Here is a 26,578-nt window from a genome sequence, read left to right on the forward strand (position 1 = left end):
TTTAAGCACCGTACTGTTTGAAGTAGTATTCATATTACGTATAAAACATGTCTGCCACTTTTGCAGTCTACCCGATTCCACAGGCCACTTTTCCAAGTGGACAAGAATCCCAAAACTTTGCTGTCTGCATCAAGTATCGATATCGGTCTATAATTTTGCAGATCATTCCTTGCACGCTTTTAATAAATTGCCTCTGTATGTGTGATCCTCCATGAGTCTGGAAATCAATGACATGCTAAAATCTGCTGAAATAAAATTGATTAAATGATCGACTACTCCCTTCTAGCACCTTTAAACAAAGCATTTGAACGTTTGTTCTTTCCACTGCATTTTTTGCCGCTGATTTGTTTACTGCAAAAACCCATCGAAAAATATGGGGGGGGGGTAAAGGGATATAAAACGTAGGGGGGGTATGGGGACTAGATTGTAAATAGGTGGGAATTGGAGTTTGTGGGGGTAACTCCCACAACAAAAACAAAACAAAATTTGATGGAATGACAGAACCGTTAGGACCGCGAGCACACAAGGAACTTATTTTAGAAAGTATTTCCTCTACTGCATCTGGATTAATAGGAATTTGGCGTAAATAGTCATTATTAAGTTGATTACAGAAATTTGATATAGTACTTTGGAGTCTTTCCGAGAATACACTAGAGTAGTGAGCTACCCAGTCCTTTTCTGACACTGGATTAATTTGTGCATTAGATTGCATATTGTCATCATCATTTATAATCTTCTAAAATGCAGACAAGTTTTTATTTTAACACTACAAGCATGTTCTCGGCATCTTTTTGATATAACAATAGTGTATGACACTTCAGCCAATTTCTGTAATAGATCTTAACTTTTTTTTATTTCAAGAATAGTGCATGATATTGAAAGATCTTTTCTGCCTTTGAATATTTCAATTAGTTTTCTCATTTGGCATTTCTGTCATTCACATCTTGATAAAAAAAAAAACTGAATATGTTTCCACTTCATTCCATTGTTCCTACGAAAGTGCCCCAAAGTTACACCAAGGAATTTGTCAAAAAATGACTTTAATGCATCGACTGAGAAGGTGTCTATTTTCCAGTGAAGGGAAGATTCACCTAAACAGAGACCAACTGCTTCATTTACCCTTTTAATATTAGATTGATTCCACAAGATTGTATTCTCTACAGGTTTAACAGAGATCTCAGTGCGTCCATTCGAGTTGTTACATACTACCCCAAAGTCGATCTCTAATCAGCATACAACAGTCACTTAGAATTGTTGGTTGGATGGTTAAGAAATTACATCTGTTGATCATCCATTCTGATGAAAATATATAATCTATGGTGGAGAACTGGATCTTATTGCTCCATGTATATTTATACAGAATGTCACCAGGAACAGAACCATTGAACATTTGTAGGCCTAGGACAGAAAGCACTCACAACCATTTCTGACCATTACCCACCCCCATATTGGATCTACCCAATTTGAAGATAGCAGTGGTATTTGAAATCACCCAAAACAATTGGTGAGCCACCTATAACTCGATTACACCAGACATTTACAAAGATTGTTAACTTTTCTAATGCTTTATCTAACTCATTGATCCCACTATGCCAATACACATTTATAAACAAAAGGTCATGCTTTATCCTTTCTTCATTCACAATATGGGAGGCTAAAAAAACCTTGACATCTCTTTCACACTGACAATTTCTAACACTGGCCAGGATTTGATAAGTGTAAGGCGGCCCCCCCCCGATGGGCGGCTCCGTAAGCCCTTATGTGCAGCTTGAAAGTGGGATAGAGAACCATCAAACAAGTGTTTTTCAAGTAGCCAAGTTTCCTGTAGGGAAATTAGATGCTATGTTTTAAAATAAAATCCAATTCACATTTGGTTAGCAAATTACGATGCCAGGACAGGAGTGTTGTTACATTCTGCATCAGACTATATGGGCAAGATTGTCAATTGTTTTTCTTTAAAAAAATAAAAAGCTGGGGGAATTTGTATATCTTGCTGTGGGATGGAACACCGTGGGTACTTATGGCACATTTTTAACAGGTAATGTTCCTCGCCTATCACACTCATAGGGCCACATTACGAGTATGGAGGTAGCCATGGTGCTATTAGCGCCATGGCTACCCCATACCGCCTACCAGGTCCGGGTTCTCGGTATGGGGACTTACCGGGTCATTCCAACCTTGGAGGACCCAGTAAGTGTCCATTCTGAAAACCATTCCCCATTGCCATTCGAGCCCACATAGGGCTCAATGGGAATGGGGAAGGAGCTAATAACGGGCCCGCAAATAGCAGGCCCGTTATTAGCTCCCTGATCCTTTAGCGGCCCCCGCTAAGGACGCCTGGTAGAACCAGGCGCCCTTAACGGGACCCGCTAAAGGACCTAAAATGCGACGGTAAGGTGTTAACGGCAACGGCACCCTTACCCTTGCCGTTAACCCCTTACCGCCGACCTCGTAATGAGGCCCATAGTATTATAAATACATTCTATATCTTAAAAACCATTTAGACCATTTTCCATTCTACCCCAATCACATACAAAAACAGAAAGTATTAATATTAGCACTATTTTACACTAATAAATACATTTGAATTCTCTAAAACACACCTGAACATAGCATTTTTTCAAAGCCCCTTAAAAATCTCTCTGAATGTATTAGTCCTCACCAATGATTGCTGCTTCAAAGATATTTCGCTGGTTCATTTACAAAGCGCTTTGTGAGAATGCTATGCATGTACATATTTGGTTAAACATTGTAAGGATCTGTGAAAGCGTGTAATGTATTAGTGAAAAATAGCCTCAATTTCATTGCCACTTGTAATGCATTAGTGAAAAATAGCCGCAATTCACTTGCCACTGCTGCTTTCAAATGGTCACCCTTGTATTTCTCACACAAGACCTCCTGTTGCCAATGTCAGAATTGGTATAACGCAGGTGACATCAGGGCGATGCAACTGAGTTTGCGGGTTGGATGGGCCGGAGACTGCCATCCAACCCGAGGTAATACCTCAGAGTGAAGGGAGGCTAAGAGCGGATAGTCTAGAGAAACATTGTATGCTGGGACAAGAAGACACCTAGAGATATAGAAAAATCGTACAGAGAGAAACATTGCATGCAGGAACATGAATGGAATGTTCCTAGAAACCACCAAGAGAGTCCCTACAAATAGAAAGACTCCATTTGCTCCATTTGGGAGCTGGAAGACAAGCTTATCAAAGACTGTGAGGTTTAGGTACGACTAGTATAGCTCATTGGCAACGCATTTGTCTTGGCGACACAGGGCAACACAGGTCCGGTCCTGCGTCTGCGCTTAGAAACCGCTTCGGTATTAAGCGCATTATAAAAAAAATTATAATTAATTATAATATACCCCTGATTTTTCATCCATAAATGTTTCATTTTTGAATTTTCACAATTTTTTCATTCAGAGACGTCCCCATAGCCCCATAACCCGAACCCCACCCCTAAAAGAAACATGAAGCCCTTTTCCAAACTTACTGTCTGGACCTATTTTTAAATTAGATGTTGTCTGTGAATTTCTTTGCGATGAATATACTGCACCTAAAAATGTGTGGTAAATGTACTGCAATGAAATTACTGGGTACCCATTGAGACTGATAAACATTGCGGCCGATAGGAGACAGGTATTAAAGTTCCGGACCACCTGATGAACGCTTTTAATGTAAATAAAAAGTTTGAATGCTATTCCGGAGTATATGCTAATAATTTTAAGAAATCGTCAAGTATCACAATAAAAGAAAGGAAAGTACACTATAAACTTTATCAGCAATTACAACAATAGGCCACCTGTTTGGAGTTGCACAATTGACGATAAAATTGAGGTGAGGCCTGACCTTTATTTCTTTATCTAGAAATGACAAACCCATCTCTGTAAATATAAGCCTTTTACATATAGTGTGCTCGTGCCAGTGTTTATCCCCAGCTCTGGCTGAGATTGCCTGTCAACGTATAGCCCGCTCATCCTTGAAATCCACAAGCTGTGTTCCTAAAATAGGAAAATATACTACTGTCACAAAAAATCTACTCTGTGTCGCTGCTTCCTTCAACTCTCTCCCTCCCTTTCTCTCTCTCTCTCCGTTTCTGTCTCTTTCTCATGGCCATCCCCATCCAGATATTTGAACACACTCCGTTTAGGTGGAACGCCTTGTGCCTGCTTTAATAAGACATAGGACAGTTGTTTCTAATAATTAGTGATCACTGATAGCAATTTCTCCATCTCTGCCTTTAGCTCATCTGCCTCAGCTCCAGCTGGCACTCCAACTAACCTGATGGAGACTGGTCTCCATTCACTCTTCTGTTCTCCCTCGTGTTCCTCATGTTAATAAAAGTCCCAGCTCCAAAATAAAATTGGACGAGTTATACTCTTAAGTGCTTCCCACTGGGGCAGCAACCACTTCGTCCAGTTTTAGCACCATGTTTCGGCACCTTCATTGATGCTTTAAATCCGCCTTCCTCCACTAATCTACCTCTGCAGCCTCAGTGACGCGGTGACGGGTTTAGTATTATATAGGGTCTTTCATATATAGTAGGTACACTATGTAAAATTGGATGCCTTTTGTAATTTACAGAAATGTTCCAGAGCTTTTAGGAAGTGGGCAACATCCAATGGAGTTGGATGCAAAGGTCAGAATGTCAAAAAGTAGCACAAATGAGCGTAGATAATGGGCTTGCTTAATTTGCGCTACTTTCAGAAATGTGCAGGCCACCTTATTCCCAAAGGTAACCTCCGCATTTCAGGGGGGCTTAACAAGTGTGCAAAGGTGCACTGTCCAGCCTCCTTGCATACATTAGTGTTGGGAACGTGCTCTCAACACTAATTTTATGTGATTGCTGGGAGGGCATTTCTCCATTTCCACCCTTTTAGGGGATTGAATTGCAAGTCCGACAGCCGCAGTTTTTACAGAGGCTGTCACACTTAATAAATGAAACAATCATGACCGAAGTGACCCGATCATGATTTGCACCTCGCTCTGCAGCTGTTTCTTCAGGCACAGGGGGGTTACCTATTTTTTGTGCAATTAAAGGCACATCACGTTTGTGAATTCGGAATGCACTTTTAAATGCTCAGAAACGTCCCTGATATGCGCAAATGGGCAAGGGATGAAAAACGACATCTGAATTAACTACTGCAAGATGTGCTCATTCAGATGCACTTAGTGAGCGGTCATGCTCCTTTTTTTGTGCATCTCATAACGAGAATCTGGTACATATTGTTCACCTGATAATATAACAAAGGAAAGGGATGCAGAGAAAATTAGACACGTGCAATAGCACATAGTAAAAGATCGGAGGCTGCTAGGCAGATAAGGAATGATGTAGCAGCTTAGCAAAGGTTGTGTACTGAAATGCGGTAATGTGAAGCTAGCTGAAACCACAGAGCTGAGTGTGCTGGATACCAAATAGAGGAGTGGAACATCAGAGACCAGTATGGAAATTGCGTGTGTGGGAGGGTTACCTGCAATCTTGAGCCAAGCCAGAGGGCTCAAGTTCTTAGTCCGTCCATGAAAGACCCCTGGTATTATGGTGGCTTGGCTTGCCGCTCGACGTCATGCATCACATTAGCAATTAATGTTATTGATAACCCTGCTGAATCCCAGAGAGACTTTGAAAGTGCCTTCAAAATGAACATCTTGCTAGAATTTGCCAAGTCTCACCTTGGATCCAAGTGGTTTTAACACCTCTTGGACTCGAGTGCCTCCCCAGGTTCTCATCATCTCACAGGTTCACATACTTCTCAGGGTTCTCATCACCTCTCTGATTCAGATGCTTTTTCACTGATTCGGCTCAAGTGCATCTCCAGGTTCTCAGTACTGTACCTCCCGTACTTCTCAAGGTTCTCAGCATCTCTCAGGTTACATGCTTTTCGGGGTTCTTACCATCTGTCAGATTCAAGTGCTTTTCAAACTCACGTGGCCTGCATGTTCTGATGTACTTCTCAATCCCAGTATCAACTGACAGCATGAGATCTCCGTCTGGTATTTTTAGTGATCAAGACCCTCTCTTATCACATCCCCCTTCTTATAAGTCATGTCTATTTTCTGTCCATGTGCATTTGACATTTTCTCCAAATGGAAGATCATAGGAGGTACCGGATTCAGCATCTGCCATCAGGCTTCCACTCTCATAATATCTGATGGCAGCGTTTCTCTGGCACTGTCTCTCCCTTGCCAGAAAATAACACCCCACCATCAGTAAGCCTCAAACAGCTATCTGCCAAGGTCTGCCAATGATCCCCAGAGCATCTCTGTTCTTGTGCAGTACACCCCAGACTCGCCCACTCATGTTGTCTCCAGCCCACTTATAGCAAAGGCATGCACTGGATGCTCCGTTAAGTGTCTGGAGCAAGTGTCACTTTATCACACCCACTTACACCAAAGACTGGTGTACTGATGTGGAGTAAAATGTTCCCCAGAAACATACTCCATGTCAGGCAGAATTCTGTTTGATGATTTTACAAAAAGCCTTTATAGTTTTTCTATCACCCCAAATCATTTTTCCACCACATTTCCTAAGCCCATATTTGCACCTTAATTCACTTTTAAACTTCATACCCAATGTTCACATCTAAAATGTTCAAGTGCAACTTTCGTGTGTTAACACAGTTTTGTAAGACAGCTTTGTGAACTTTTCTTCACCTCTAACTCTCTTCCTCCTCCCTCTCCACCCCCTTTCATTTACTTTCCTCCCTCCAATCTCCCTATCTCTCCCCAAGCTCGGAATTTAGGCGTTCTCTTTGACTCCTCTCTCACCTTCTCCCAACACATTTCACTCACCTCTCGCACCTGCCGATTCCACCTCTACAATATTCGCAAAATCCGCCCCTCCCTCACATTCCACGCCACCAAACTCCTAATTTCCTCACTCATCTTTTCCCGCCTCTTCTATTGCTCTTCTCTACTCTTTGGACTTCCCGCATCTCATCTTGCCCCTCTTAAATCCATCTACCACTCTGCTGTTAGCACCCTTTGTCTCCTTACCTCCCGTGACTCCATCTCTTCCTCACTCTCTTACCTTGGTTGGCTGCCATTTCACTTACAGCTAAAATGTTACTTTCTCTGCCTTGTCTTCAAATCCCTCCATGGTCTTGCTCCTCCTTATCTCTCCTCCCTTCTCTCCTTCTATTCCCCCTCCCTTCGTTCCGCTGATCATTTCCTTCTCACTGTACCTCCATCCCCCCTGCGCTTCCTCCCGTTTCCGTTCCTTCCAACTCCTTGCACCTCTGCACTGGAACCCACTCCCTCTCACAATCCGCTCTACCACGACCTTCACCTCATTTCGCACTTCCCTTAAATCCCTCCTCCTCCATTCTCCTCCTTGAAACCTCCCCCTCTGCCCTCGCTACTTCCCCCTCCCTTCCCTCTGATATTCTCTCTTCCCTCTCCTCCTCCTCTCTCTCCCATCCATTTCCCTGGTCCAACTCTTCTCCACCCCCCACACCTAATCCCACTCCCATTTCCCCCCCACCTTCAGTTAATTGCTCCTTGCACTGTTTTGTCGAATGATTCATGATGTAATTTTGCTCCCATTGTTATCTTGTTGTTGTTATCCTGTATTATGTTGTTCCATTGTACAGTGCTTTGGTGTAAAGCGCTCTATAAATCAATCAATCAATCAATCAATCAACAAGTTGCATTGTTATGGGTGATTAGCTAGGGTACCCGGAGTTGCCCGTGTCCTGATCGAGTGGCGTCTCATGGGCCCTGGAGGATGTTTCTCTTGTCCTCTTTTCGGCAAGTCCTGCTTCAGTTTGCTCTGGCATCTCATTTACCCTGGAGAATGTTGCTCTTGTCCTATGGTCGGCAAGTCGTGCTGCTGTTTGTTGTTGTGTTTCAGAAGCTCTTGATATTGATTTTCGCTTCGCATCACATGGAGCTTTTCTAAAGTGATGATCGTTTTTTGTGCGGCATGTTTCATCACTCAAAATGCCCAAGAAAGATTGATTGATTGTGCTCTCTTCTTGTGAATTAACTTAAGTAAACTGTAACCTTGCCATACTGTATTTCTCAAAATGAGGTTTGGGTTGATGAGACTAGGAATCTGTTAGGGAAATTGGTGGATAACGTGCCTAAATATAGGTGCTATAATCGCTGTATGCCAACTCAAGGATACCACATATGTTTTGTTGATCAAATTTTAAAACATTTTTAAAAAGAGCAATCCACACCAATGTCTCATTTGGAAACAAATCTATCAGGATATTGTACGAGCATTTAGAGATTTTCATTTTTTTAGAGTTAAGGGCTATGGACACCTCTTGTTCACTAAACACCAACACAAAATCTGAGTAACTATTAGGACAATTAAAAACAAAACACCTCTTAGCCAAAAAAGCAGGAAGTGGGCGGATGTGTATCTTAAAGGTAGCTGTATTGTTGGAGCTATGTAGGCGATGCAATTATAATAGCAATTTTGCCTCTGCCCTTAAGGGACTTACAGCCTTTTCTATTTCCATGGTGGCCGCCCTTTCTTTTTTTCTTCACAGGAGATCAGGCACGCACAATATGTGTTGAGCCCATCTTCTGTTGGAAAAATACTTTCAAACTATTAGCATCCCATAGCTAGCCCCATGGTGCTAATAGTGATAAACATTTCACTGCTACCTGGCTCAGGCTGGTGGGCCAACCCAGGTCTTGTCTATCTCCCATAGCAGGGTGTATCACTACAATCATGAAGGGATGACTGGGAAATGTAAATAAGTGATTGAGGTAGTGAGGAGTTATATGTTGGAGTAATGATGCATAAAAACCTAAAATTGTTTCAATGATAATATACAAGTATGGGATTTAAAGAATAATCTTGTGACAAAAAGAATTAAGGGGGAAGTGCTGCAGTCTGCTATTGTGTTTACCCTAGTGTTCTCCGATGGAGCTCACTTGTCCTGGTGTTGCTCTGCTATCTCCTTGAACACTTGCTAAATTTGATAGCTATGTTTGTACATATTCATACTTAATTCCAAACAACATTCCCTTAATGCTTTCATAAGGGACACCTTGCTAAATTCTCAACATGACAGAAACTGTGTTAATCCAATGAGAACACTGAACTTTAATCTCAGGGATGGAGATGTCACTTGTTTTGTGATAACACACATTAAGACTAAAATGGCTGAATTGACCACTGGCTGAATTATAAATACCTATGGACCAAGGTAAATTTGTCCTCCTATGTAAATTCTGTTCCTTTTTTGGAGAAATGCCATTTCATATTGAGTATTTTCCTTGTATTAGGAAAAGGTGACAGTAGAAATGATTTACATTTAATATGTTACCTCCACATGAAGTTAATCGAGCATGGAAGGTTGTACCCTGATCATTTAGAACCTATGGATTTTGTGGTTACAAAAAGCTGTGAAACTTCTAAGCACCTACTGCTTCAATGTCCAGCATTTGAATAAACTCCAATTTATGGTTCCATGTGTTAATATCCCCACAAAAATATCGCCATACAAAAATATCGCCATATTTTTGCAGTGATATTAATGTATGGAACCTGCGGGGGGGACACCCGCAACCCCAATATTATTTGAAAAAGAGGCGGGGGACACCCCCACACACCTCACTCCTAATATTATCCCCATCAAAAATATCACCTATGGCCGTTCCCGACGACCATATATACGGCAATATTTTTGGTGGGGATAATATTACCTGATACCCAATTTATGAGACAAATCATGATCTTGAAGCTATTTGGAATGGAATAACAGAGGGTCTGGAGTACCCCATTATTTTTGTAAGTTTAAGATTATGGCAAGTAATTAATAAAACGATTTAACTAATTATTATTAATGTTTATATATTATACAAAATGTATATAATTTTCTATTGATATAAAGCACAGTTGTTTATTTTTTTTTGCATGTATTTTTTGTGAACATTTTCCAACTCGAAATTTGGGAAAAGAAGCCCCACATTTTTCTACCATACTTCTTCTAGTCGTATTTTAATTACGTTAAATGTTTTGCTTCTCCAGATCTGCCCTATATCACCTGAAGTCAAGCAGTGGCAGCTGTGGTGAGTATTTTCTAGTACAGAGGAGCCTATGGAAGAGTAAGAAAAGATAGGGCTGAAATTTACTGCTTTTTCATGCCAAACAAACCTCTGTGGGTTTGCCAATCAATGTTTTTGAGTTTGGTTATAGTCAAGGGTCTAAGCCGAAAATCTGTTACAAAGACTGGACAGAATTGAAAGCATATGACTCCCCACTCTTATAATCATTTGGCCAAACAGGCTACCTCTGCTTCGCCTCTTGTAAAAGGCTAAAATATATCTTTATGTCCGAACATTATGCCTGCAGATGATGGTATTCATGGCTTTAGTTCATGACAACAGTGACCATATGTACTGTGATGGTAGTCTCAGTAGACTTAGTATTTAAAGATGGGGAAATAGTGTAATGGGGTGTATGATGTGTGCAGTCATAATCCTCAAAGAGGACATAGAGCTTAAGTCAGCAGTCATTCAGATTCTGGAATTGTGTATCGTGATATGAGAACAAGGAGGGAAGTACATCATTAAGATGTATTTAAGGAAGGGCATTTTCTTTTATGTTAAGGAAGTGCAGAAATCCAGAGCCATGTGAGCTGTTTCTAAGGTGTCCTAGCACAGTAGGTGCTGTCTCCAGAGAGAGGGCTGGTCAACGTTCTCAATCCCTACCATACTAGTACCAACAGGGGGCATTATTGTCTGGCTGAGATGACAAACACTGAAGCTCAGTGACTGGACAGGTCTGTGTTAAGGTAGGGACAGACCAATACATAATACGTATACTTCTCCATTCATGTTGAAGGAAAAGCAAACATTGCCTGAAAACAAGTCTTCTTTTAACAATTTCAAAGGAAACCCTTTGATGTAATTTTTTTAATGCAGCACTATTCGTGAAAGGGCTTTGCCTTTGATTAAAACACTTTAATAAAAGCTCTCCATTTATTCAAAATTGCACTTGCCATTTTGTATTAGACGTGACAATAAAAAGAAACAATTTCACTGTTAAATTGTTCAAATAGGTGTGAAGCCAAAGGGTTACGATTCACAACATGATTAATGGGAAATATATGCATGTGTGTATGCAGGCGATTTTTGGGGTACACAGAAGAAGATAGGGTGGGGTGGTGGATATAGGTTTAGAGCTTTCAGTGTCATCATGTGTATCTAGGAACATCTCACTAGAACTTTCAGTAGTGAGCCATTCTTTGGGCAATTGTATTTCCCTCAGATAGGGGGATCTGCCTGGTGCATCTCCTTTGCCAATTCCAGTATGTATACCTGAGGTGGCCTCTACGGGTGCTGTAGGACATCAGTTGAGTGCCTGAAGGAGACCAGTGTGGTGTCCTTAGAAGCACAGTGGGGTGTACGCAGGAGCTGAGTGGAGTACCTGGCAAAGCTCATGTGTGTCTCCCCAGGAGCTTATTGAGTAGACTGCAGGATCTTAGTTGGGTGCTTGCAGGAGGTGCGAGAAGTGAAATTCAGGTACTTTGGTACAGACAGAAGTTTTGCAAATTGGTACAATGTATCACAGCCTTTTGTCAGGGATACTGTGCTGAGGTGCAACAGTTTTACACTGTCTGCTTATGCTTCCCTACACAGAAGATATAAGAACGAAAATAATATGTCTTGCTTATTGCAGTCCAATACTTTCTTAAATAAAATGTATGAAAACAATCTTATCTCAAATTAAATGCTCTATATACAAAATGTCAGTTAACAACCTTGTATGTAATGTCTTAATTTAAAACACAATTCAACATGAACAGACTTTCATTGTGATCATAATGCTTAACAATACAGACAAATAAAGTCTTGACTATAATATACAAAACGAATATGCTACAGAATTTTTCATACAAGGACCATAGCTTAAAGTTTTTTTTCAAACAAATACAAGCGCATACTCATTTTGCACCATTGTCACCATATGACATAAAACACACTTGGAAGTGGTGAGAAAGTGGTGTTTTCGGTGTGGAGCCAGAATTGCTGTGTGTCGGTGGAGCAAACTGCTGCTGGCCCCTTAACGTTTCAGGAGGAGGAGAATACCATATAACTGCCACCCCCTGCGTAAGTGGTGAGAAAGTGGTGTTTTCGGTGTGGAGCCAGAATCGCTGTGTGCCAGTGGAGAAAACTGCTGCTGGCCCTTTAACGTTTGAGGAGGAGGAGAATACCATAAAACCGCCACCCCCCACGTGAGCGGAGAGGAAGTGGTGAGAAAGTGGTGTTTTCGGTGTGGAGCCAGAATCGCTGTGTGCCGGTGGAGAAAATTGCTGCTGGACCCTTAACGTTTGAGGAGGAGGAGAATACCATAAAACCGCCACCCCCGCGTAGGTGAAGCAGAAATGGTGAGAAAGTGGTGTTTTCGGTGTTTGCCGGTGGGCCGGTAGGCCGGGTCAGGAGGCAGGCTATTGGCTGCATTGACCCATTATTCTATAATGAGCTGCCGGAAAAGAGCCTCAAAGTGAGCCTCAAAGTGGGCCAGGTGAATACCCAAATGTAAACAGAGACGAACCAGCTACCTGTCCGGATAGAGTTCAGGGCAGCCCGGGGATCAGTGAGACATACATGGAGAGCACAGCGCAACCTGATGGCTACGACCCCAGTGAAAGAGCTAGATCTGACAATTGCCCTCACGGGGAGCCACAAATCCCAGAGGGGGGAGAACTTGAAAACTTGATGGAGTGTGAAATGGAACCAGAGGTCGACTTATCTTGCGTTCCCCCAGAAAAGGAAGGGGAGACCTTGGAAACCAGAGAAAATAGTGTCAGTATGTCAAAGAAAGAGGACGGAAACCCTGAAATTGGAACGACTAAACCAGCGAATGAAGCCTCAAAGTGGGATATAGCAATTGTTGAACACTTCTCTAGTCAGATGGAGTCATCACAGGGTACATGGAAAGATGATGGCCCCTGGGATTCTGCAGACCTTGAGCAAATTGAGGATGCACGACCCGAGCCAATAATAAAGGATATATTTCTGCCATATATGGCAGAAACACTATATTGAGGGGGTGAAAACGGCCCACCATTGAAATTAAGAAAAAATTGATGTTTGGCCCGAGTTGGTGAAACCAGTGTTGAAATAAGTGGGGAGTATCCACCCTATGGTAACGAAAAAGACTCTGAAGTAAATACGATAGTAGCCTGCAATGACAATAGTATGATCACCAAGGAGCGGCCGAAAACATTGTGAAGTACCAATGCCAGTGAAAATAACATTATGCCTGTTGTAAATCTGAGTAATTCGAGGCTGGCAAATAAAATAATGCAGGACATTACAGCACTGATGGGGAAATTTGAAAGAGAGAAAAGAAAAAGCCTATTCGAGGGGATTGGGTCCTCCGACGTATTCCATATCTATGACATGTAATCACCACAGCTGTGCTGCTTCGGAAACTTTTTTCGGCGTCTGCGTCCTGCGTCGATGACGTCGATGCGCCGTCGTCGAGGTCCTCCTCTGACGTCCGACGTCATCCGATGTGATAAGTAGGACGCACGACGCCCATAGCCTCAGTTCCGTTTTTTCCGCGAACGTGTTGCTTCGTGAATCTCGGTTACCGCCTCGACTCTTTGGAGTTCTGTTCTTCTCGGTTCTTCGAACCTGTTCGTTTTTGTGAAAATCCTTGGTGTGAAGATGTCTTCTACTTCGTCTTCGACCCCGCGTCCGGGTTTCAAGAAGTTCTGTTCTTCTCGGTTCTTCGAACCTGTTCGTTTTTGTGAAAATCCTTCGTGTGAAGATGTCTTCTACTTCGTCTTCGACCCCGCGTCCGGGTTTCAAGAAGTGCGGGGAGTGTGGGTCCAAGATGTCGGTGACGGACTCGCACGACGCCTGCCTCTGGTGCCTCGGGGAGGCCCACGACACGGATGACTGTATCGACTGCCAGTCGCTCACGTCCAAAGCCTTAAGCGAACGTAAGAAGAAGTTGTCGGTAGGTCGGGTGTCCAAGCCCCGGAAGTCGAAGTCTGCGGGGCTCTCGACGGATGATTGGAGGGGTGACTCTCCGCGTCATCGTCGGAAGTCTCGTGGGTCTCCTTCTAGGAGTCGGTCTCGCCACTCTTCAGCCTCTTCGAGGCATTCTCGGAAGCGCCGACACCGGTCGTCTTCCAGGTCCTCTTTGGAGGACTCTGCCCGGCACGTCGCTTACCCCACCAGCCGTGCGGCGCCAGAGGAATGGGCTTCCTTCGGGAAGAAAATGCTGGCGATTCTTGAGTCGCAGGGTACTAAGCCGTCTGCGCCCCCGAGTGGGGTCGGTCGTGAGAGGTCGAGAGACACCGCCCGCAAGAGTGGTCGGCACGAGTCACGGGAGAGGTCCCGTTCGGACAAGGAGACTCGTTCTCGACGTACCCGTTCCAGGTCCCGGTCCTCGACGCGTTCGAGACCGTGTGCACCTGTGAGGTCTTCGAGGAAGACATCAACGTCTGAGGCGTCGAGGGCGTCGACAGGCTTTCTCGAGGCTCCGGCTCCGAGGAAGTCGTCGGAGCCGTCGACGCTCAGGTCGTCGAAGGACACGCTCGGGGCTCCGGCTTCGAGGTCTGTGTCGACGCCGCCGATGCTGGCGGCGCTGCATCTGACGTTGACGCCGATTTCGTCGACGCCGATCCTCTCGACGCCGATGCTTGTTCTCTCGACGCCGGCGCCGATTCGCTCGACGCCATCGATGCCTTTCGTGTCGGAGGTGCCCCGTGGCACGGGGGAACCCCTTAGGAAGGCTCTGGTTAAGAGCAAGCACTCTCGGGTGCCTTCTTTTCGCCACCTGGAATATATTTCAGAGGCGGATGAGGATTCTGATGGCCTGGTTCCTAGTCAGGTTCCAGATGAAATTGTCTCGGGCCATAGTCGGTTTGACGATTTGAGGCAGTCACTGCATGATGCCAGTGGACTGGACACCTCTCCGGCTGTGGAGTTTTGTAGGCCTGAGCCTGGCTCTCATGCCGATTCCTCGTACCGGCGCCTTATGGCTAGGGTTTCTGAGTACTTGGGATGGTCTGCTCCCCCAGGGGAGTTTGTGCAGGATGATCTAACGGACATCCTTGATGTTGGTCCCCCAACTGACCCGGTACTCCCAATCCATATGGCTTTACAGAGAAGGGTGGCGGCGGCTTGGACTGCTCCGGAGAGTCTCCCGGCGGTGGGCAGATCCTTGTCGCGAAAATACCGTCCAGCCAGTAGCGACCCCTGCTACTTGACCAGGCACCCCACTCCGGAGAGTTTGGTGGTGCAGGCGGCCACGGCCCCGGCAAAGCAGGCGTCGTACCCTACCATCCCTCCTGATAGGGACGACAAACGTTTTGATGGCTGGGCGAAGAAAGTGTTTTCTTCTGGTGGTATGGCGCTTCAGGCGGCCAACTCCATTTGTGCCTTGTCTCGTTTCACAAACACTCTGTGGAACTGTGTTGCGTTAGCGGCTGAACATATTCCCGAAGGGGACGAACGGGATGGTTTCCTTGCTATGGTCCAGGATGGTAAGGATGCCATGTGTGAGTCCGTTCAGTCGGGTTTGGACTTAGCTGAATGCGTCAGTAGGTCCATGGCGGCGAGCACCGTGATACGCAGGTTTGCGTGGTTGCGGAAGTCGGGGTTTGCTCCTGATGTGCAGTCCCGGCTCCTCAACATGCCCTTTGACGGTGAACACCTTTTTGGCAGCAAGGCTGACGAGAGCCTTGAGAGGTTGCAGACCTCAAAAGCTGCAGCGAAGTCGTTGGGCGCTGCAGTTTGCCAACCTCTGCCTTTTCGTCCTAGGGGACAGCAGTGGAGGGGTGGTTCCTTTCGCTATTACTCGTCCTTCAGTAAAACGAGAGGAGCTGGCAGTCAAAGAGGCCAACGCAGGGGTACCAGAGGTGGACGACAGGGTACCCGTGGTGCCAAGGCTGCTCGGGCAGTTGCCTCTTTTCCCTCAGGTAACGCTGCAGCCGCTCCCACTCAGTCACGAGGCCATGTCCCATGGTTCGCCGGTTGGGGGAAGGCTGGCGCAGCATCTTGTAGAGTGGCAAGCCATTACTTCAGATGTGTGGGTTCTGGAGATCATAACCCACGGCTACTGTCTTCCCTTTCGGCACAGGCCTCGCGACAATCCACCGGGGAACCTCTCTTTGCAGAGTCCGGATCCGCTCCTTGCGCAGGAAATTCAAGCCCTGCTGGAGAAAGGCGCCATAGAACTGGTGCCTGTAGCGGAGCGGAACAAGGGATGGTATTCCCCTTATTTTATGATTTCGAAGAAAGACGGGGGATTGAGACCCATCATGGACTTGCGCGGTTTGAACAAACTCCTCAGGAAGGACAAGTTCAAGATGGTTACTCTCTCTCAAGTCCTTCAGGCCCTTCAGCTTCAGGACTGGTTGGTGTCACTCGACCTCAAGGATGCTTACTTCCATGTGCCGATCCATCCCAAGCACAAGAAGTACCTGAGGTTCGCGGTTGGCGACTCGCACTTTCAGTTTCGGGTCCTGCCGTTCGGATTGACCTCCGCCCCGAGGGTTTTTACCAAGCTCATGGTGGTGGTGGCAGCGCATCTCACGCAAGGGGGGATTCACGTCTACCCCTACCTGGACGATTGGTTGATCAGGGGGAGCTCTCCCGAGCAAGTCCTGGATCATCTGTCCGTCACCTGCCACTCCCTTCACAGGCTGGGTTTCTCCCTCAATTTAAAGAAGTCCCATTTGACGCCAACACAGCGGCTCCAGTACATCGGAGCAGTGCTCGACACTTCCCTGGGGCAGTGTTTTCCTCCCCAGGTGAGGGCTCTTTACATTCAGCAGATGGTGCACAAGTTTCAGCATGCCCAGACGCTCCCAGCGTTCGAGTTCTTGAGGTTGCTCGGCCTCATGGCATCCTGCATTCTTCTGGTGCCAGAGGCTCGCCTGCGGATGAGATCTTTGCAGTGGGCACTCAAGACGCAATGGTCGCAGTCCTCCGGCAGGATGTCGGACCCGGTTCAGGTGCCGCCCTCGGTCGCCCGGGACCTTCTGTGGTGGGCCGTCGAAGGCAACTTGATGAAGGGGGCTCCATTTTGGCTTCCCTGGCCGGAGGTGACGATCGTGACGGATGCATCCCTCACGGGATGGGGAGCTCATGCCAACGGGCTGACAGTCAGCGGTCGTTGGTCTCCGTCGGAGTCCAGACTCCATATCAATCTGTTGGAGCTGAGGGCCGTCAGGCTAGCCCTGAAGGCTTTTCTGCCGACTGTGCGAGGAAAGAGTGTTCTGATCCTGACGGACAACACAGTGGCCATGCACTACCTCAACAAAAAGGGGGGGGCAGGGTCATTTCCTCTGTGCAGGGAGGCGATGCAGCTCGAGTTCTGGGCCATCCAGCAGGAAGTTTCGATCTCGGCAGTTCATCTGGCCGGAGACGAAAACGTGACGGCGGACGCTCTGAGCAGGCAGAGCGCGATCTCTCACGAGTGGGAGTTAGCTCAGGAGATTCTCCTGGAGATCTTCGCCCTTTGGGGGACCCCTCAAGTGGATTTCTTCGCCTCCAGTGTCAACCGGAAGTGCGAAAGGTTTTGCTCGTGGGAATTTCCTCCAAAAGGAGCCTTAGGAGACGCGTTTTGGTGGAGTGGTCATTCCCGCTGCTGTACGCGTTTCCTCCAGTTCCCGTCATCCCGCAAGTGCTGCGGAGGTTACGGAAGTTCGGTTCCCGGATGATCCTCATTGATCCGGCGTGGGCTCGGAGGACGTGGTACCCGGACCTTCTCGACTTGTCCATCTGCCCTCCACGTCGTCTTCCCTACCGAGACGATCTGCTCTCACAGGAGTGGGGTCAGGTTCTCCATCCAGAGGTGAGATCCCTCAACCTTCACGCTTGGCTTCTGAAAGGTTGAGGTATAAGGATTAGGACCTCCCTGAAGACGTGATGGAGGTGTTGCTTTCGGCCCGAAGGCCAGCAACAAAGTCTCTGTACCGTTGCCGTTGGCGTAAGTTCTGCGACTGGTGCAGAGTTCAGAATGTGGATCCTTTTGCATGTGACATCCCCATGGTTCTGTCCTTTTTACTTTCTTTGGCCCACAGGGGCTTGCAAGTGGGTACCATTAAAGGTTACCTGGCGGCGCTGTCCATCTTTAAGCGCTCGTCTGAAGAGTGTTCTTACTTTAAAATCCCTTTAATTTCACAGTTTCTGAAAGGGCTCACTAATGTGTTCCCTCCGTCACCTTTCCTGGTGCCCGGTTGGGATTTAAACCTTGTTCTTAAGTTTCTTATGGGTGCTCCGTTTGAGCCTTTACATTCTTGCCCTTTGAGGCTGTTAACTCTGAAACCTGTGTTTTTAGTTGCGGTTACTTCCGCTCGCAGAGTGAGTGTGCTACAGGCACTTTCAGTTAAGCCACCCTTCCCTGTATTTCACAAGGACAGGGTTGTCCTTAGAGTTCGTCCTTCTTTTCTTCCGAAGGTAGTGACGGAATTTCATTTGGCCCAGAAGGTTGTTCTTCCGGCATTCTATCCTCCTCCGCATCCTGGTAAGGAAGAGGAGAGGCTCCATAGGCTTGATCCTAGGAGAGCTTTAAGCTTTTATGTTTCACGCATGTCCCGGGTCAGAGTGGACGATCAACTCTTTATTGGTTACGCTGGAAAGCGTTTGGGGCAAGCTGTGACGAAACAGACTTTGTCTCGCTGGATTATTTTAGCCATCTCGGAGTGTTACCGCTTGGCGGGTAAGGACCCACCGGCTGGCTTACGGGCCCATTCTACCAGGGGTATGGCTGCATCTACTGCCCTGCAGAGGGGTGTTCCTATTCGCAACATCTGTGATGCAGCCACCTGGGCTTCAGTGCATACATTTGTACGTCACTATTCCATCGATTCCATCCGAGGACAGGATCTGGCCTTTGGCAAGGCGGTCCTTTGCTCTGCTATTTGATTGGCTATTCTAAATTTTGATTCTAAATTCTTTCCCTCCTCCTTGCTCTGGTACTGCTTTGGGAGTCTGTCATAGATATGGAATACGTCGGAGGACCCAATCCCCTCGAAGAACAAGTTACTTTCTTACCTGGTAACGTTCTTTCGATGGGATGGTCCGACGACGTATTCCATATCGCTCCCGCCCTGCCTTCCCCGCTGCAGAATGTCTTTTGCGATTGCAGCTTACGTTCCGCAAGGATTTGTGTCTGACTGGCAGTTGACTAATGTCACACGTTCTGGGGGACAAAACTACAACTGAGGCTTCGGGCGTCGTGCGTCCTACTTATCACATCGGATGACGTCGGACGTCGGAGGAGGTCCTCGACGACGGCGCATCGACGTCATCGACGCAGGACGCAGACGCCGAAAAAAGTTTCCGAAGCAGCACAGCTGTGGTGATTACATGTCATAGATATGGAATACGTCGTCGGACCATCCCATCGAAAGAACGTTACCAGGTAAGAAAGTAACTTGTTCTCCTTCATAAATGACAAGAACGCTGCATTAGACAAAGAGCATATACCTATGGTGTATATGGAAGAAGAAGGAGATGTCTTTAGGCTGCCCCAGCATCTTCCAAACAGAAATGCGAACCAAATTGATCAAACCCCGACCCAAGTGGAAAAAAGACCGATCCTAGAAGGATTAACTAAAGAGGAAGTCACACAGTTAATTAGTGAATCCTGCCGAACTGAAAGGATGAATGATACAGCTCAATTCCAAAATGTGATCATGGCATCCTTAACCATCTCCATTGCCCCATTCCTCAAATTACATGAAGTGGTAAATGACTCCCTGCAGGAAGTAGTCCAGACAAACCTACATATTTAAGAATTCAACACAGAAATGGAAGGATCACTGAAGAGATTGGAAATAAGAATGGACAAGGAAGCAGATCAAACAAAAACATGGCAAAATCGACTAAGTGATTTAGCAAGAAAAGACGCAAATGATAAATCACTATTGATGGACGCAGTATTAGAGGACTGTAAATGGATGAGAAACTTGTGTAAAATGGATAACTCTCATACCAATATGGCAAAAGTAATAAATCCAGGAAACGGTCCAATGAAACTGGTCCAGGTGGAAGCAGTTAAACCCAAAGAAGGAGGGGCAAACCAGGGGTCTAATGATTCGATCCCCCTGACCAGTAAGGCTGAAAAGAGAGGGGACTCCACATTAAAACCAAACTTCTAAATTTTCGCAGGTTTGAACTTAGTAGCCCCCAATGATAAGGACCTACAGGGTAACAATTTGGAGGCCAAAGACTTAAAAAAGGGAAAAAAGTCAAAGAACCACAACACAAAGAGGCAAGCAAATGGCTCTAGAGCTTTCTTGAGAAATATAAGAACGCCACCGAGAAGAGAAAGTCTGCAGTGTGCTAAGAAAGCCAGAAGAGAAATGATACTTAGTTAGATTGTATTGTCTCGAGACATTGCGGTACTAAACTTGGCAGAGGAATTTGAAGTAGAGCAGGAGGAATGGTCAGAAGATGAGTCTAATGCTGATCTTCGTGATCTCATTGAAGTAATGGATAAAACCAAGGATGATGAAGAATGGGACAATATCAGTTTATCAGATTTGCAAGACATTGAAGAAAGGGTAAAGGACTCCCATGCAGCGCGAGCCAAAGATTCACCGGCTCAGAAAAATCAAAGAGGAAGATCCACAGTGGCGGAAAAGGCAGCGGAAACCCGGGTTGATCCATTAAAGGAAAGAATTAGTCAAAAGGCTAATCAAAGTGATACACCCTTTAAGACGTTGGAAGAAAAAAGGAAGAAATACATAAGTGAAGAAAAGGACAAGAAAAAATCAAAAAATGTGGAAGGAAAAACTGAAAAGGATCAAAGAAAACAATCTTCAGGGTGGAGTGTAAGGAAAAATCGACTTACAAAAGGGTGGTACTTAAATCTTGAAATAACATCGAAAGGTCCGAAACGTGTCCTACTAAACAGGAAATATGTAATGACACTCTTCAGTCAAATTTCAATATTACGGGACATTTTAACAGAGGACATAAAAATAGTTGAGTTTGTGAATGAAGAGCGACTTGACCAAGTTATACTACATCTAAAATCAAACAGGATAAAACAAACATTGATGGAAGCCACTAAGAAACTCCAAAAAATGGGATACCGACTAAGCGACCTAGATGGGAAAGCGAGACAAAATAGTACGCCAGAAAGGAGAGTAAAAGAAAAAGAAAGAAAGAGAGAGAAGGATCCTGATCAAGTCAAAGAAGAGAAAATAAAGGAATTGAAAACTAAAAGTAGATCCAATGCAGCAAGCAATGATCGAAAGGATCTCAGAGGGAATCAAAAACCATCACCAAGAAAACAAAGAAAGGATATCTCTACAGCGGAAAATAGTGTCAAACATCCTATGATGTCCCCTCACTGCTGCTACTCCCCAACCGACATGCGAATTCCCACTCCGGTGGTCCCCAGGAGGCATCAAATATCTTGGGGTCCAGATATCCCTATCGAGATCTTCCTTACTGGCTGACAACTATATCGCCACCGCGCAATACGCGGAGGCTAAGATGTCGAGGTGGCGCAACCTCCCCCTGTCCATCTCGGGCAGGCTGTCCCTAATCAAAATGATAATTGTTCCAAAGCTTTTATACATATTCGCTAATGTCCCGCTCTGGCCCGGGAAGCAATATTTCCAAACTTGCACACGGAGTGCGCCGGGTTCCTGTGGCACTGTGGCGCCGTCCGAAGGAAATGGCAACATATGACTCTACCCTATGAGAAGGGGGGATTCAACGCCCTGGACCTCACCCGATACTGAATCGCCGCACAAGCCCAACATGCAACACACTGGTATAAATATCTGGACCCTCCCCCCACGTCAAACTTGAGATCCTTGCAAGTGAGGAGGTGAATGTTATGTCCCTGATCCTCTACCACTCGTACCAAACTGACGCCCCGGCTGATCCAGTAGCCACCACGATCATGGAATGGAGATTGATCCGGCAATCCCACCCCGAACGCCACCCGTACTACAAGTGGCTGCCCATATGGTCATTCCCAGGCCCTGCCCCCACACAGGACAAACTTCTCATATGACACTGGCTGGACCTAGGGGATCGAGCATTCTCCGACTTGTTCCCTGAAGAGAAATTCATCACTCCGCAGACATGGCGACCGGGACACTCAAAATCAGCACTGGAGTTACTACGATACTTTAGACTTAGAGCGGCAGTGCGTGACATGTGGCCCTCATACCCAGACGAACCCCCTGAATCCCCTGAGATATGCTATCTTGCTAACTCTGCAGGAGGTAAGGGCATAACATCTGCCCTTTATAAAATACTGATGGCAAAATTGACAGAACCATCCCACAAACTTGGGACGCATGGAGCAATGAACTGGGGTTGGCAATTACTGATACCATGTGGGCAAAAATGTGCATACATACACGTAAGGTCTCCCTCAACTCCAGATTTAGATGCATGCAATATAAGCTCCTTAATCTCCTGTATTACACCCCTCATATGGTGGGGAAATTCACACACAACCAATCCCACGTGTGCCTGAGATGCAGATCCAGTAAAGCTGATCATACCCACATGTTCTGGTCCTGTGGGGCGCTGGCCCCGTTCTGGGATGCTGTGCTTGAGGCCCTCTCCGAAATGGTGGGGTTCAGATTAATCCCGACCCCCTTGCTGTGCTGTTTGGACTATGGGAGGGAACTGGGGCAAAGCAAGTTGCTAAATTTTTGAATGTTGGTGCATAGTGGCTAAAAGATGTATCTTACAGTGCTGGAAGCGACGCCCCCCCCCTTCATTAGAGATGTGGTTAAAGGCCCTCACCTGGACGCAAATGTGTGAGGAGGACTATATCAATTCCCTACCTGTGAATGCCCGCCCCAAGAATGTGTGGATAGAGTTTTGTAGTTATTTGAACAACAAAGTTGACTTAGAGCTTCTATCCTCACCCCCGTTGCCGGAACGGGCGGAAACGCAACCAAGACTCTGAGCAGCTTCGCTAGACTCAATTCGCCCTCTGTTAACGTGCCCGTTTACTACACATGCATTGCTTGTTCTACATGTTCTAAGTGTGAAATGCTGATTGCCGATGTAATGTGGTCTGCACCTGCTACTGTTCCTTGCCAATAAAGAAAAGTTTTTTTTTAAAAAACATCCTATGATGCTACAGAAAGTAAATCCCAGTGGATCAGCATTGGGAGGTCCAAAGCTAAAGGGGGGGTCCCCCTCTGAAGCCCTGGTTAGAAAATTGAGGTTTACAGTGGATAACTCAGGTAAACTTGGTAAAAGCGAAAACACTTCCAAAGGAGTTAGTAAGACGGCGGATGATTGGACCTGGATGGCAAATTCATTAACCACCAAGAAAAAACAATAGATTAATGAGGACATCATAAAAAATTACCAATGTGCCTCATGGAATACCAGAGGCTTTAAGCATCTATTCTCTGATGGAAGTAATTTTTTGAGCAAATATGACCTCATATGCATACAGGAATCTTGGCTGAGTGCAATACCGCTTTGTGAGGGTTACGAAGTATACATAAATCCGGCACAAAAGGGACCAAAGGGGAGACCCTTTGCGGGCCTGCTGACCTTGAAGAAGATTGACAGTAACTTGCGGGTTTTGGATCATGATACTCCAAATCCTTTTGTGCAAATTCTGAAAATAGAAATCAAAACAGAATCCAAAGAAGGTCCATCAAAGTTGCTATTAATCAACACTTACTGAAGTGAAAATATGCCTAAAATGGATATATGCATAAAACATATTATGTAAGCGATTGATAAGTCAATGATGGAGGATAAAGACCAACTCATCATACTCAGCGGAGATTTTAACATCAAATTATTGAACAAAGAAGGAAAGCAAAAAGTTATTGAACAGCTTGTAGGTAAAGAAAAAAGATGGATGGAGGAAACAAGAGCTTGTGACATGAAAATGCTGAACAGTCTGACTAGAGGTGACTTGCAGGGGGCAAACACATGGTCCTGTGGAAAGAGTGGAGCATGCCTAGATTACTGTTTCGTGGGAAGCAACACCCTACAGTGGATTAATACCTTTACAATCAAGAAGCAGTTGTAGAGTGACCACAGCTTATTGGAAATAGAATTATCTTGGAAAATAAGAAAAGCCCACACAAAGATGATGGATGAAACAGAAGTATTGTGGGGCAGAAACTGATTAAGAATAAAAAAAACAATCTATACCAAAGCTGGTTATGGGCTGGAAGCAATGCCACAAGCCACGGGTAGAGGTATGGTGGTGGGACTTGCAAAAATGGGCGGAGGCTGAAACGGTGGTGTGGCAGGAGGCATGTAGCAATTGTGGGGAGGAAGATGTGGGTAACCTGATGGCTTGGAGAATGTTAATAACAGGACTGTTTGGCACAGTAGTGGATCCTGCAGCTTCGGAAGGAAGCAATACCCAGCCACATGCAGCAGATACTGAACTAGAAATGCAAATAAGCTCTTGAGGGGGGGGGGGGTTTGGGGAGCAGTAATGAGCGTTAATTGATGTTCATGAGTTTATTGTAAATAATGCTGTAAGTTTGTTTTGTATTGTTTATTTTTCAAAATAAAAATTTATTTAAATCTATACCAAAGCTGGTGGAGCAATATAACAGTACTGTAGGGGAAAGGCAGAATGTAGTTGAATATAGATGGCTTTTGAAGGCTTTTGAGGTCAAGCATGATCCAAATAGAAGGAAAATAATTACAAGGAAGCATGTGTACGATGAAACTCTTGTTATGAAAAGAAGAAAGTATAGAGCTGAACTGGTAGAAATAAAAAAGAACAACTTGGAGAAAGAGGAACAACTGAGGATGTATCGACAAACATATAAAAATTGTTTACGCTCTACGAGACATCAAAGAGCCCAGGGAGACGCAGAGAAAATGTTAGCCGCACTGGAAACAGCAAATGCAAGAAGCCTGTGGGACATAATAAACAACAGGGATCTCTGCCAATCAGCTATCACTGTAAACCAAGTCTCAGAAGAAAATTGGATAAACCACTATACAGCTCTATACGAGGCAGACAACGTGAAAATAGACTAAATAAAAGAACACTTTGTAACTCCTTGGTCCATTGAATTTGATTGCAAAGACATTTCAGGGATGAGAAAAAGATTGAGCTCTTCTAAGGCAGCAGGGCCTGATGGTATTTCAAACAAGATGCTCAAGAACAGCTGCGAAGAATGGACGGACTTAATATTTTCACTGTTCCAACAGATAAGGCGAACCAGAGAAATTCCAGCATCGTGGAGCGAGACATTTATTGTGCCAATTTACCAAAAGGGGGATAGAGGCGATCCTAGAAACTATAGGCCGATCACCTTACTGGACTCAATCGGCAACCTATTTGCCTCTATCCTGTTAAGAGATCTGAAAAAATGGGCGCTAAAGACTGAAATTTTGGATAAACGGCAAACAGCCTTTATTAGTGGTGTGGGTACATCACTAAGCCTGTTCCTACTTAACCTACTGAAAGCAAGAGCAGTTAAAGAAAAACGAAACATCTATCTAAGCTTCATCGATCTGGAACAGGCGTTCGATGGGATAAACCGCGACCATTTATGGTCGAAGATGAAACACTGGGGCTGCCCAGATGACCTATTAGAAGCCATTCGAGCCCTCTATACTAACACCAGCATACAGGTCCAAACAACAGCAAAGGGGACGGTAACGAAAAAGATTAAGACTTTCAGAGGGATAAAGCAGGCATGTGCATCGGCACCTTTCCTGTTTGTTATATACATGGCAGATATGACGATTTCACAAGGAATGGTACGTGTGTTTGCCCCAAAGATCGATGGCACAGAAGTGCCATGGGTATTATACGCTGACAACGTGGTATTCATCGATCAAACTGCAATCAGCCTCCAGCAACGGATTATGGCATTCAAAGAGTACCTAGCAGAAAATAGTATGAAGATCAACACAAAAAATCAATGGTACTAATAATGAAATCCAGTTGCGGAAAGAAGTATGATAAGAAAAACTACACCTGGATGTTAGACAATCAAAAATTGGAAGTGGTGGACACAATGTTATATCTAGGAGTGAGGATAAATAATAACAGCAATGAAGAGGGGCATATGCATTGAACTGGGAAAAACTAGTGACCTTAACCAACCAGGGGCTAGTTATAAATCGAAGATAATGGAAGCTCTCCTTGTCGCCTATCGTAACTTTTTGTAAACAAAAGGTGGTAGCAGTAGTTACCTATGGATCTGAGGCATTACTGGCCATCTGTTGGGAAATTTGGGGTGTTTGCGAGGCATACTTCTGGCGTAAAATCTTGAAATTGCCAAACTCCCTCTCAGTGGAAATCATAAGAAAGGAATTAAGGCTGCAATCTCTGGCCTCAATAGTATTGTGGAAAACTCTGTCCCTTTACTGGAAATGCATCCTCGATCAACCACCGGCACCTTTCGAGATCTTGGCCCAAAAAGGGTTTGTAAAGAGAGATAAGACACTACACTACTGGAAGAGTAAATGCAGAAACCTTTTGGAACAGCTAAACATTTCGGATGACCTTTTGAAATACAATCCAAATAAGGCAAAGAGAACCTTTCAGGAAAAAGACTGGGATGAAACTCGGGAGGCGATAAAGGAGAAAAATCTCTGCCATAACATTATGTAGGAGAGCGGAAAACCCTGTACGTTCTCCCCCCATACTTGAAGAAG

General features: G+C 45.2%; 1 protein-coding gene across 3 annotated transcripts in view; it reads left to right on the plus strand.

Annotated features, from left to right (window-relative positions):
* Nucleotides 1-26,578, plus strand: part of LOC138566633 (acylamino-acid-releasing enzyme-like) — a 1,029,593-nt gene that overhangs the window by 494,236 nt on the left and 508,779 nt on the right. For all 3 annotated transcript variants that reach the window (XM_069644173.1, XM_069644175.1, XM_069644174.1), the window contains one exon: nt 9,990-10,030. In XM_069644173.1, the coding sequence (XP_069500274.1) occupies nt 9,990-10,030 (41 nt within the window). The remainder of the gene's footprint in view (nt 1-9,989; nt 10,031-26,578) is intronic.

Source organism: Ambystoma mexicanum, chromosome 2p, assembly GCF_040938575.1.
Source record: "Ambystoma mexicanum isolate Mex_15411 chromosome 2p, UKY_AmexF1_1, whole genome shotgun sequence".
NCBI classification, from domain to species: domain Eukaryota; kingdom Metazoa; phylum Chordata; class Amphibia; order Caudata; family Ambystomatidae; genus Ambystoma; species Ambystoma mexicanum.